Source organism: Benincasa hispida, chromosome 3, assembly GCF_009727055.1.
Source record: "Benincasa hispida cultivar B227 chromosome 3, ASM972705v1, whole genome shotgun sequence".
In the NCBI taxonomy this organism is placed as follows: domain Eukaryota; kingdom Viridiplantae; phylum Streptophyta; class Magnoliopsida; order Cucurbitales; family Cucurbitaceae; genus Benincasa; species Benincasa hispida.
This window is the reverse complement of record NC_052351.1, coordinates 20,449,310-20,461,419: the sequence shown is the minus strand read 5'-3', so window position 1 is coordinate 20,461,419 and position 12,110 is coordinate 20,449,310. Positions and strand designations below refer to the sequence as shown.

General features: G+C 37.5%; 2 protein-coding genes and 1 long non-coding RNA gene across 4 annotated transcripts; 2 read left to right on the top strand and 1 right to left on the bottom strand.

The window, feature by feature from the left end:
- The first annotated feature begins 3,836 nt into the window (after positions 1 to 3,836).
- Positions 3,837 to 6,990, top strand: LOC120074684 (queuosine salvage protein-like). Its single transcript, XM_039027897.1, has 7 exons — positions 3,837 to 4,087; positions 4,188 to 4,328; positions 5,178 to 5,276; positions 5,371 to 5,447; positions 5,579 to 5,687; positions 5,800 to 6,128; positions 6,349 to 6,990. The coding sequence occupies exons 1-7, from the start codon at positions 4,018 to 4,020 to the stop codon at positions 6,439 to 6,441; spliced, it is 918 nt and encodes a 305-aa protein (XP_038883825.1). The 5' UTR covers positions 3,837 to 4,017; the 3' UTR covers positions 6,442 to 6,990.
- LOC120074683 (formamidase-like) lies at positions 6,132 to 10,348 on the bottom strand. 2 transcript variants are annotated; one of them, XM_039027896.1, is made up of 7 exons: positions 10,092 to 10,348; positions 9,030 to 9,267; positions 8,760 to 8,950; positions 8,374 to 8,609; positions 7,993 to 8,236; positions 7,727 to 7,834; positions 6,132 to 6,884 (listed from the first exon to the last, which is right to left on the bottom strand). In XM_039027896.1, the coding sequence occupies exons 1-7, from the start codon at positions 10,308 to 10,310 to the stop codon at positions 6,762 to 6,764; spliced, it is 1,359 nt and encodes a 452-aa protein (XP_038883824.1). In that variant the 5' UTR covers positions 10,311 to 10,348; the 3' UTR covers positions 6,132 to 6,761. The 2 variants fall into 2 exon arrangements, with proteins under 2 accessions (XP_038883824.1, XP_038883823.1); XM_039027895.1 differs by lacking the exon at positions 10,092 to 10,348 and adding an exon at positions 9,506 to 9,931.
- LOC120074685 lies at positions 8,064 to 11,460 on the top strand. The gene is made up of 2 exons (XR_005481040.1): positions 8,064 to 8,202; positions 10,895 to 11,460. It is a non-coding gene; the product is annotated as an uncharacterized LOC120074685 (long non-coding RNA).
- The last annotated feature ends 650 nt before the right edge of the window (positions 11,461 to 12,110 follow it).

Genomic DNA, 12,110 nt, shown 5'->3' with positions numbered 1-12,110 from the left:
ATTATGAGTTTTATCCCTAAAATCAAATTAAATTGAGATAAAGCTGAAAGTTTTCTTATAAATTTGGCCATATTCCAAATTTTTTTTTCTTAAAACTAAAATCTTAAAGTTTTCATCTCCAAATTAAATTAAATTAGGGATGAAATTTGAATTTCATTTTAAATTCAGATTTTTTAAGTTTCATCTCTAAATCAAATTAATTTGGGATGAAGCCTGAATTCTCCTTTTTGTTAAAAAAAAATTGAGAACTCTTAGTTTTATCTCTCCAAATAAAATCAAGTGTGAGATGTTGAGATTTTTCTTAAATTAAAATTTTGGTCATCCCCTATTACAAATTTTAGTTAAACTTTCATTAAACTCATGGTTTAATTAAATTGGGAGCATCGAAGTCAAGATCGACTTGATGTTGGCTTTATCTTTTTCAAGATTCATCCACCCATGTACACAAATCTTGAAAAGGGCATTTGTTGGAGGAGAAATTTCGGACCAAACCGCCACTTCATTTGCTAAATTAATGAGGGAATTTCGAAATCGTCAAATTTGTGACCAATTAAGAGTTGACATGTGTCTCATATTGAAATTGAGGACAAATTTTGTGTTTTCGTCGCAGACGTCGATTGAGTAAAATTAATTTTGACCAATTTGACATTATAATTCGGGCATTGACCTAGTTACGCCAGCTTAATGTCTAAAACGCCAAAATAGGCCTAAGCCCAGTTAATTGGGCCTAAAGACCAAACTCAAGTCCGATTAATTAGGCTTAAAGGCTAAATCCAAGTCCAATTAAATTATGCCCATGGGCCAATCAAGGTCAGACCCAAACTCATAAAGCCCATCAGAGCTCTATAAATAGAGAACTTCATTTATTTGTAAGGGTCATCAATTCTATACTTCAGAGAGCTTATAAGGAATTCTCTACAATCAGAGAGAATTCATTAATAAGCAGAAGACTCCTAATACTCCTGAAGTTGCATTCCTAGAAGACAGAAGACCTTTAAAAACACAAACACTCTCCCAAGACTTCTACATCAAGAACGTTCGATGTTTTTCTTCTTCAAATGAAGCACATCCACTCAACCGAGAGAGAATTAGAGGATCAAGCACTAGAGATCGAACCACATCGCATCAAATTAACATCAACATCAACTTAAGTTCAACCCCATGAAAAAAATTTCTCTAGAAGCCTCGTGTGAACACTAATTCTCTAAGAAGATCAACAAGCCCAAAGGCTGGTCGTCCAAGAAGATCAACAAGCCCGAAGGCCGATCATCCAAGAAGATCAATCAACAAGCCCAAAGGCCGATCGTCTAAGAAGATCAACAAGCCGAAGGCCGATCATCCAAGAAGATCAATAAGCTCAAAGGCCGATCATCCAAGAAAATCAACAAGCCCAAAGGTCGATCGTTCAAGAAGATCAACAAGTCCAAAAGTCGATCGTTCAAGAAGATCAACAAGCCCAAAGGCCGATCGTCCAAAAATATCAACAAGCCCAAAGGCCGGTCGTCCAAAAATATCAACAAGCCCAAAGGCCGATCGTCCAAAAANTCCAAAAATATCAACAAGCCCAAAGGCCGGTCGTCCAAAAATATCAACAAGCCCAAAGGCCGATCGTCCAAAAATATCAACAAGCCCAAAGGCCGATCGTCCAAAAATATCAACAAATCCAAAGGCCGATTGTCCAAAAATATCAACAAGCCCGAAGGTCGATCATCCAAGAAGATCAACAAGCCCAAAGACTGATCATCCAAGAAGATCAACAAGCCCCAAGGTCGATCATCCAAGAAGACCAATAAGCCCAAAGGCCGATCGTCCAAAAATATTAACAAGCCCAAAGACCGATTGTCCAAAAATATCAACAAACCCGAAGGCTGATTGTCCAAGAAGTTCAACAAGCCCAAAGACTGATCATCCAAGAAAAAGGCCGATCATCCAAGAAGATCAACAAGCCCGAAGGCCGATCATCCAAGAAGATCAATAAGTCCAAAGGCTGATCATCCAAAAGATCATCAAACTCAAAGGTTGATCATCCAAGAAGATCATCAAGCCCAAAAATCGATCATCCAATAAGATCAACAAGCCCAAAGGTCAATCATCCAAGAAGATCAACAAGTCCGAAAGCTGATCATCCAAGAAGATCAACAAGCCCAGAGGCCGATCATCTAAGAAGATAAAAAAGCAACCAACTTAAAGATTATAGTTTATTTTGAAAGCATAAAAATACTATGTATTAGAGATTGTACTCACTTTCCGCATTAATACAAATACAAAGTTCAAGTTCCACGAAATAAATTTCTCTTGAAATCTCGTGCGAACAACAAGGTCTGCAAGTTCGTGTTGTTATTGCATGAAAGATGGCGATAATGTAAAACCTAGCAAGAATCAAATTAGAATAATGATCACTACCTTCCTACTACATCAACACTACCATTCCTACTGGTAAACACTGCATTGATATGTACATGGAATCACATCAACAAAATCGATAAACCTAGAAACCTATAATTCTTCCTACTAATTGTTTCTTCATTGTTAACATGCCTTGTTAACATACATAGATAATGTATTTGTATGTTCAACAATTGTGTTCCCCTTAAGAGTATATTTGACCAATCTCTTCTAAAATAATCGACATAAACCAAAAAAGGTATCGGCCTTCTTTAATTATAATTATGTTGAATAAATCAAAATTTAAGCATTGAACCATGTAAATACTCCATGATAACATGAAAATACCTTGTAATTAAAAAGAGAACACTTTGAATTCAAGTCTATATTTTGTTTCTATTTTGTATGCACTCCCATTTCACAAATACACCCAATTCCCTCATTTTCCTCCTTTCGATGATATGGTTCCTCGTCCTCGACGCTATTCATCCCTTCAATCACGAATAAAATCCAACCATTTTTTAGACCAACCAATTATCTGATTCCCAAAATCCCTATATCCTCCGGCACTAGACTCCAAACCCTCAATTGCATCATCACCATTGGCATCAGCATCGAAATTCAACTCTCTTCGGGAGGAAGCTAAAGCGGTCGAAGAAAGCAAGTAGTTTCTCAGAGGGTTTGCTGATGACCTTAAGATGTGTGAATTGAGTCCAGTGAAATCTGAAGCAGAAGATTTCGATATTGAATGACCAAAATCTAGATGATTCCGATGAATTTCAACAATCGACATCTAAATCGAGGGATTTGGATGATGGCGGCAATTCGGGACTTAGTATTATTATCATTCTGAAAATGATTGATGGCGAGGGAAATTATTCTGAACGGGAGAAGGACTTGGAATTTGATGTCGTGGGTGGAATTGATGAAAAAAGCAAAGAGCAAAGTCATTGAATAGGAGAGAAAAGTGATGATATAGATAATATATCATAGTTTCCATGATGTTTTAAAAGATATTAATTATATTTTAAAACACAAAAAGGCATAATAAATTCAAAAAATGTGAGATTTATAAGAAATTCAAAAAAGAAATTAAGAAAAAAAAAGGGGGTTTTCTAACCACCCAACAAAATAGACGTCCAAATGGAATACATCGATGTTAACTAGAGGGTAATTTCATCATAACAGCCAAACAACGACACGCGAGTTTTTAAAATTTAGACATTTTTCAAATAAAAATGAAAAAAAGACATTTTTAAAAATAAATCTCAGATTTTAGACCTTGACTACAATTTCTCGTGAGGATATGCGGAGTAGGTTGGCAAATGGCAAGGCCAGAATGGGAGCTGGGCCCAAATGGCCCACAAGGAAAGTGGAAGCCCAAAGATAGTAAGGACGCACGTGAACCACATGGGCCGACAAATAGGTGGAAATTGGGGAATTTTGTGGTCAAAGGTAACGGCCCTCCCAAAGCAGAGGATCTGGAATGCCTCTGCCTCTGACCGGATAAAACTGCTCGTCCACACGCGACACAAAAAGCGGGAAACTTCGAAACGGAAAAGGGGGTCGGGGGAGAAATAGTTTCACGAAAAAACAGCCACACCACTCAAATCCACAGCAGCCGCAGCCGCCATGGATGATGTTAGGGCAACATCTGCTTGGGTTGCTAGCCGCTCCTCCCACGTCCTCGTCGACTCTTCAGGTTCAGTTTTTCGCCTTCGGGGTTTTGGGTTTTGGGTTTTTTCTGTTCGATAATGGCATTGGTAAATGTGGGTCGTTTTCTTTTGGTTTTCATACTCTAGGGATTGAAAAAGTGGTGGAGACTATCGAGTCCATTCCTAAAGTTGATTGGGATTTTGAAGGGATTCACTATTTTGATAATGGCCCATTAACCGTCCAGTACTTGTTCGTCTTGGACGCCTTGAATTTCTGTTTCTGGCCCGGTAAATTTTATCTCCCCTTTTTCCTTTTCTGGCCTGGGTTTTTGTTTTCCAATTGTTCTGCTGCTACTCCATTTTTGGTTTGGATATGCTCTTTTCTGCTTGCAATTGTTTCTTCTTGGTCGATTCTCCATTCTCTGCGTTTTATTCTTTATAATTCTTCACCAAATACAAACATGTGCGATTGTTAATCGCACAATTGTTTCCTCTACGTCTGGAAATTTGGTGTAGAACTCCCCTGCTTGTTGACATCTTAAGAATAAGAAATCGTTGAACTGAGCGTTGTGTTTTACCTTACCCAACCTCATGCATTACTCACTCCAGATATTCTTGATAGCGTTGGAAACTCGAAGCCAATGATCAACGATTGGATAACACAATTAGGAAGCTAGAAAATCAGAGAAACAATTTTTAGCTTTTGAGATTCAATAAGATTACACTCAAATTTTCTGATTATGTACTCCAGATTAGGTGTAACTGTGTGTGTCACACTTTCGAAACTAGTAATGAGTTCAAAAGGATTTCAAAGATATGATTGAAAGGATTCAGATTTAAATGATGAAAATGGAAGTTCAACTCGCGAGGCAGAGTGTCGCAATTTGACATCTTATAGAAGCCATATAAGTAGGTTATTTCATTCTTCATTGTCGGGAGAGACTGAGTGATAATGATACTTCTTTTTCTCGCTTTACTCCATTGGGAATTGTTCCTGAATTTTCTTGTGTGTATTTTATGTTCATGTGTATGTTTACATGCAATGTTATAATCTACGAAGGTAATTTAATATCCATTATTATTCTCAAAGATATATTTTGCTTCACTTAACAATTATTTTCTTCCTCTCGGCTAAAGATAAGGACTTGAGCTATGATCACTTGGCCTCGGGACTGAAGGCTGCTCTTCAAAATGACAAGTCAGCATTTGATGCTGATCGCCTGCAAAAGTACACTGGTAAGTAACAATTGATAAATGATATCATTACCATCTTAAAACGTTGGTTTTACTTCGTTAATTATTTTATCAATTAATGGTTGTACGCGATCAGGCCCTGAATTGCGTGAACTTTTGAAATGGCCTAGACCACTTCCGTTGGAGGATGAACGGGTTCGCTTGCTACATGAGGTGAAATAACTTCCCATTAGTAGATTCTAGTATATGTGTACTCTTTCGATATGGACCATATTCTTCTGATTTGCAATTACTTATCCTTGTAAGGAAACATATTTGTGAGATCATTCTATTTCATGTCTTAGGTTGGATTCGAACTAGAGAGAAGCTTTGAGGGTAAAGCTGTTAATATAGTGGAATCCTGTGGGAAATCAGCTGTGAAGCTTGTTGCCGTTATTACGCGACACTTTCCTGGTATCAACTTTTATATAATTTTATGAAACATGTTATTTATTAGACTAAGGTGCCAGTTAAGTTGAATATATTGAGATGGTTGTTTGATATGATCATCATCACCTTACATTAGGCTTTCAAGACCACTCTCTCTACAAAGGCCACCAGATATTCCTGTACAAACGAGCTCAAATATTTGCAGCTGACCTTTGGGGTGCATTTCGTGGCCGAGGATATGGAGAGTTCAATGACATTGGTTCAATCACCATTATGGCAGACTACATCGTTCCTGCCGTACTTCGGCAACTTGGGGTGCTAAAATATAGTTCTACACTTGCTGGCACCATTGATGCTAACAGCGAAATTGGTCCAGGCAGCGAGGAGGAAGTAGAACTCCGGGCTTGCTCAATATATGCAGTTGAGAAAATGAGAGAATTGATCAGTATGAAATCAGGAAAACAGGTATTTCCTTGTTAAATTATCTTTAGACAAATTTCAAGCTATCGATCTACTACACTATCCCAGCATCCGATTTTTTGTTCAAAAGAACATTGGAAGTATATTTTACTTCCTGGCAGCAAACAAAAACATGAAAAATAACAAATCCCATGATCCCATCTCTATCCCTCGATCTGCTAATGCTTTTGGAAAATATGGAGTAAAAGAATTTGGGTTTTTGCAGGTTCTAAGCGTGGAGTTAGATCTTTGGCTTTGGTCCTTTGGAATCCAGTGCCCATCTCTGCCACACCATCGTACTCTTTCAATTTATTACTGATTCCAATCCAACATTTGATCTTGTAGCCTTCTGTTATGCACCTGCCAGTTGGAGAATGGAAAAATTTTGGCGGAAGAAGCTCGAGGAGATTTCTCGAGGCATCTCTTTTAGGACCCCTGGGGTTTAGTAGCAAAGGAGAACCAATATATAAGTTCAGATTTTGTGTATCTTTTACTTTAGAACTGTTAGAGCAAGCCAAACCATAACTAATTTGTTATAAACAGTAACGGGTTATTCCCTTTCCAATTTAGACCTTCACTTCAAACAGATAAACAAAAAGAGAATAGAGAAAGAAGAAACTGAAAGGATCCACCCATGTTTTAAGTTGTGGCGCTGGGGTTCTTGGTGATGGGCAAATTCCCATCATAGCTGCATTTCAGGACGTCTGGTCTTCTAAGCAGTCGAGGTCCAATTGGAACTTTGCTCGGTTGTGGGCGAATGTCCTGCTCATTCACAGAATTTTCTTCATACAAATGATATCAAACAGATTTATGGATCGATATTAATATATTTGATTTGAGATATTACCGATAATCTCTCAATCTAAAATACTTGAGAGGAACGTTTGGGGTAAAGACTATTATAAGATTATAATAATCACCTCTTGCTACAGTAAATATTATTTCAAAATCTTAATTAGCTACGGTAAACACTGTTTCAAAATCTTTATTTACTACCGGATTTACTATTTCTTATAGTTTTTATTATTTTACATTTATCATTTTTTTATTCTTTGCTACCGTATTTTCTTCTCAAATTAAAATAGTTTACACTTCAAACACATACTATTATAATTCAAACTAAAATAATCTACATTTTTAACCTAAACTATTATAATAATTTATTATGATAGAGAAACTCGTTAAATGACTTTATATATGGTCTAACATTTTCAAATTTCTTTAGGAGTCTACACATTAGCCTTTCTCATGTCCTTTTATCAACCTGTACGTTTCAATATTCTCTTGTGATATTCGATTGTTTTTTAAAAAATACAAAATTTCAATGTTTGACTATGGCTTTCTTATCCATGGGGAAAAACTAGTAATTTAGTACATGTGAAAGTGAATTACAAAAATGCTTGTCGAAGTTCGCATAATTTGGTTCTTTTTTACTGTGGGTTAAGATCCAATTTTGACTTATAAAAAACTGTTTTTACATCCAGATATAATCAGAAGTAGTCTAGATTTAGCTATACGTGCAATTATCTAAAGATACACAATTATGGCTCAACATTTAGTACAGCGAGACGATGGAATTTAACCAATTAAAGGAAGGAAGGTACCTGGTCGAAAATGGCGGTGGGGATTGCCAAGGTAGCCATAGCATTAGGCGAATCAACAATCCCAGAGATTCTTCCTTCGCATGGGCAGCACGACAGCAGCAGATAAGCCTGAATTTCACATTACTTATATCCAATAATCGTATTAAACTGCAATTACTTTTTAGTTTTTATGTGCGTCTCAGGTGTTTGTCACTTTGCTTGTGTGAGTTCCGGAACTGGCAATGATAATATATTTGATGGATGGCAACAGAAGAAAGTTATCCGACCTGTTCCTTTGAGTATCCAAATTTGTGAAGGTAGTCAATGGCGTTGAGCACAGCGCGCTTGTACGCTACAGTCGCATCAAGAAAATGCTGCCTCCCACTTTCATCAACGCTGATGCCTTCAAAAACCAGCCACTCTGAGAATCTTGGTTCAACTGGACCTATCTCAAAGATTGGGTTTACGTGCAGAGGAGTCGGCCCCATTGGTGTCAGGTACTCTTTCATTCCACCCCTTATAATATCACACCTAAGGAAGAAGAAGATAGCAAGTAATATTTGTTCGTATGAACTGACTGTTTGAAACCTCTGCTCTAATTAATTGCTCAAGTATGGAAAAATAAATGAAAATTTTTGAAGACAGAGAAGCCAAAATGAGAAATTTACTTGAGCTCTAGAAAACCACTCATTTCAATTGCTCCACAGAATGAGACTTCACCATCCCCCTGAGAGAAGTGCATGTCACCTGAGCTTAAGTTTGCCCCTTCCACAAATACAGGAAGGTATACTTTTGAACCTCTACTAAGGTTTTTGATGTCACAATTTCCACCATTTTCTCTTCCTGGAATTGTTCTTGCAGCTTCATTGGCAATTCTTTCCCATTCTTCTGTGCCCTCTTTGATCTAGTTTGAAGCAATGTAGAATGGAATATGAGAAAACTAGATCCTAATATCAGTTCATTATTTTGCTTGTAGAATTTGGAAGGTGTTACATAAAGCTATTGGAGTTTTATGTTTTATGCATCTAACAAAGATGGTAGTTTATGATTATACCTTTCCAAGAGAGCAACCTTTAGCTGTTGGTAGGTTTGCTAAGGGTCGTGAATGCACAACCTCACAAAGCTTTAGAGTTTGAAGGCCATTTTCTTGAACATGTCTTTCCCTTTCATTCCAAATTTTCAGAAGTTCAGCCGATGGGGCAGTTCCTATTACTCCAGGATGAGTTAAGCCTGGGAATCGAACTCCTGGAAGGCGTATAATTGTTGTTAGTGCATCTATGCTACACATTCTTATAGGAAGCATGTTTCAGGTTGGAATATGTACCTGGGATTTGAGCAGAGTATGCATATATTCCTTCAAAATACCAAATAGCTTTGGTTGCACATGGAAAATGGTCAGTAAGAAAACCACCTCCATTTTCTCTGTCAAATGTTGCAGTATAACCCCATTCATCTCCTGGGAGAGGACCCAAGTTGCAGATCTCGACTACAAGTAGATCCCCTGGCTTGGCTGGAACCCCGTCCTTGTCCACAACTCTAATTGGGCCACTCAGATAATGGGTCTAGACATTTTAGCAATAAGAGCCCATTATTAGCATTCAAATCTATCTTCTTTGGAGCTTACTGTTCATTCAAATCATATTCAATGTTTTCTACATCATTCTACGAGTTAGCTATGACTCTGTACTGAGTAAAAGGCTTTACTAATTATCAGGCTAGGCTAATTAGGAGGTCCAAAGGACAACAATTTCTAAAGTTTCATCTCCCAGAAGATTAGATAAGGTTGATATTTATACTTACAACTGAAAGGTCAATTAACTTTACATCACTGGCAGAGTCATTATCTCCAATAACTCCTCCAGTCCAGTCCACCATCTCAACCCGAAAGAGCTCATCCGTGTGAACCTCGGCAACTGGGGGTATAAGTGGGTGCCAACGGTTGTGAAGAGGTAAATTTTGATCCCATGGCTTCTTTTTTAAGTCTACCGGAACAACAAGTCTTGGAGTAGAAGGAGCCATGAAATTTGACAAGAAGGAGACAGAAACTAGGGACTTAACATGGTCAGGAACAGAGTTCGTTCTACTAAGTTCTTTTATTACGCATAGTCTCTTCTAATCAAAGTAGCAGCAATTGTTGAAAAGTACACAAAAATTAAAACTAAAAATAAAATAAAAGATAAGACAAAGGATAAGAAACTAGTTTGTCTTTCTTGTTCATCAAGGATGTTGACAGCCAAATAATGGAATCTTTCAATTTCTTAACTGAGAGTTAAGTTGACAATATCGCTCCTTTATTTTGTTCTGTAAACTAGCTGTGGTGTGATTTTTTCCAATACAAAACTCTGGGACAAGACAAAGATGCGTGTGAGAAAGGAAGAGGACTTACAACGGAGTTATCAGCATGTTTAATGTCCTCAGCAGAGTAATCTTTGGTGATTCCTCCGCCGCTAAAATCCACCATTTCGACTCTGAAAAGCTCAGCCACTTTAACCTCTGCCACCGGCGGTATCTCCGGGTGCCAGCGGTTGTGAAGTGAAAATTTTTGTTGCCATGGCTTCTTCTTCACATCTATAGGCATCACTAGCCTTGGACCATAATCACCCATATCCTTGTTCTTCTTAGGGGAACTAAAACAGTACAATTACAAGGTAATGGAGCTTTTTTCTTATGGTACGATGTCGACCACTCGCGACTTACGTCTCTCAGTTTTTGTCTAATTACTCTAATAATAAAATATACAATATATGTCGTTGTCTGATAGGAACGATACGGAATATACAACATGGAAGGAAACGAGTTTTTGCAACTTAAAAGGCTTAGAAGAACCTTTTTGCTAATTTTTTTTGTCATTTTTTATCAATTTATAAGGCTTAGAAGGAAATGAGTCTTTTGGAAAAATATCAATTTATATTCTTAACTATTAGATATTGTATGGTTGGGCTTGAGAAGAGAATGATGGGTTGATAACACACACTACACTATTGATCTTTTGAGCTTAATGAATCCCAGACCCTATTCTGAATACCGAATACCACCTTTGATGATCACACAAACACAAAACAATGTACTAAAAGCACAATCCGTGTGATGAGAAATCTCCACCCTACACATTGATGGCTGAGATTAGAGATAGACACTTATGTGGTTTATAGAACTCAAATGACTATTCTTTTCTTTTCTTTGTTTCAGAGAAAACGAAGAGAAAAGAAAGGAGAGAACTTGAGGGAAATGCTGCCGGAAATCTTGGACGATGAGGCTGCTATCATCTAGTCGATTGGAGGTAAAGCAGGAAGTCGTCTAGACGATAAGGGAAAAGTCGTCTAGACGATGGAGACTTTACTAAAGATCGTCTAGACGATGGGGTTCAAGTCGATGATGGTCTACATGATAGAGGTGTTGAGGTAAACGATCGATGGCTAAATGCTACACGATTGATGGCTCAAAGGTAAACGATAAAACAAAGAAGATCGGAGAAGAAGATGAACACGATGATTTACGTGGTTCGGCCAAGGATAGCCTACATTCATGGAGAAGCAGACGGGAGTTTTTATTAGGGGAAATTACAAGATTGATACAAGATAAGTCTCGATGCTTTCTTGCACACTCTGTATATTTTTCTCTTTTACATTTACATTTGGTTACAAAGTGTATATAAAGGTAGCTTGAATGTAACTAATTTGTAACAACCTTGAAGTTGTTTTCACCTTTCTGTAATAACAATCTCCACTTTGAAATAAACTTCAAGTTTTTCTTCAGCTTCTCTGATCTAACTGTCTTCTTCTTTAACCTTTGTCTCTCAGCTCAAATCCTATAATATCAAGATACTTCTGAAGTTTGAGCTGAGTGACTGTCTTTGTCAACATGTCGGAGGCATTCTCTGAGATATGTACTTTCAGAACTTCAATATGTTTTGCTTCTATCTATACTTAAATGAAATGATATTTAACATCAATATGTTTAGTTCTGTTATGGTCCTAAGGATGCTTAGATAAATGTATGGTGCTCTGATTGTCACAAAATATCTTCACTGTATTCTGTTTGATCCCGAAATTACATAGGAGACCTGTAGCCATAGGCCTTCCTTTATTGCCTCTAAAAGGACAATAAACTCTACCTTAGCAGTAGAAAGGGATACTACTGATTGTAAAGTAGCCTTCCAGCTTAGGACACACCTTCCATATAGGAAGATATACCCTAATAATGATCTTCTCTTGTCTAGATCTCCAGCATAATCTGAGTCAACATACCCAATCAGCTCTGGTTCACTGTCTGGAAGCTGTTGGTACATTAGTTTAACATTAGAAATACCCTTAAGATACCTCATTATCCACTTTGTTGCCTCCTAGTGCCTTTTACCGGATTAGCCATATATATCTACTCACCAGGCTAGTAGCATAGGCAATGT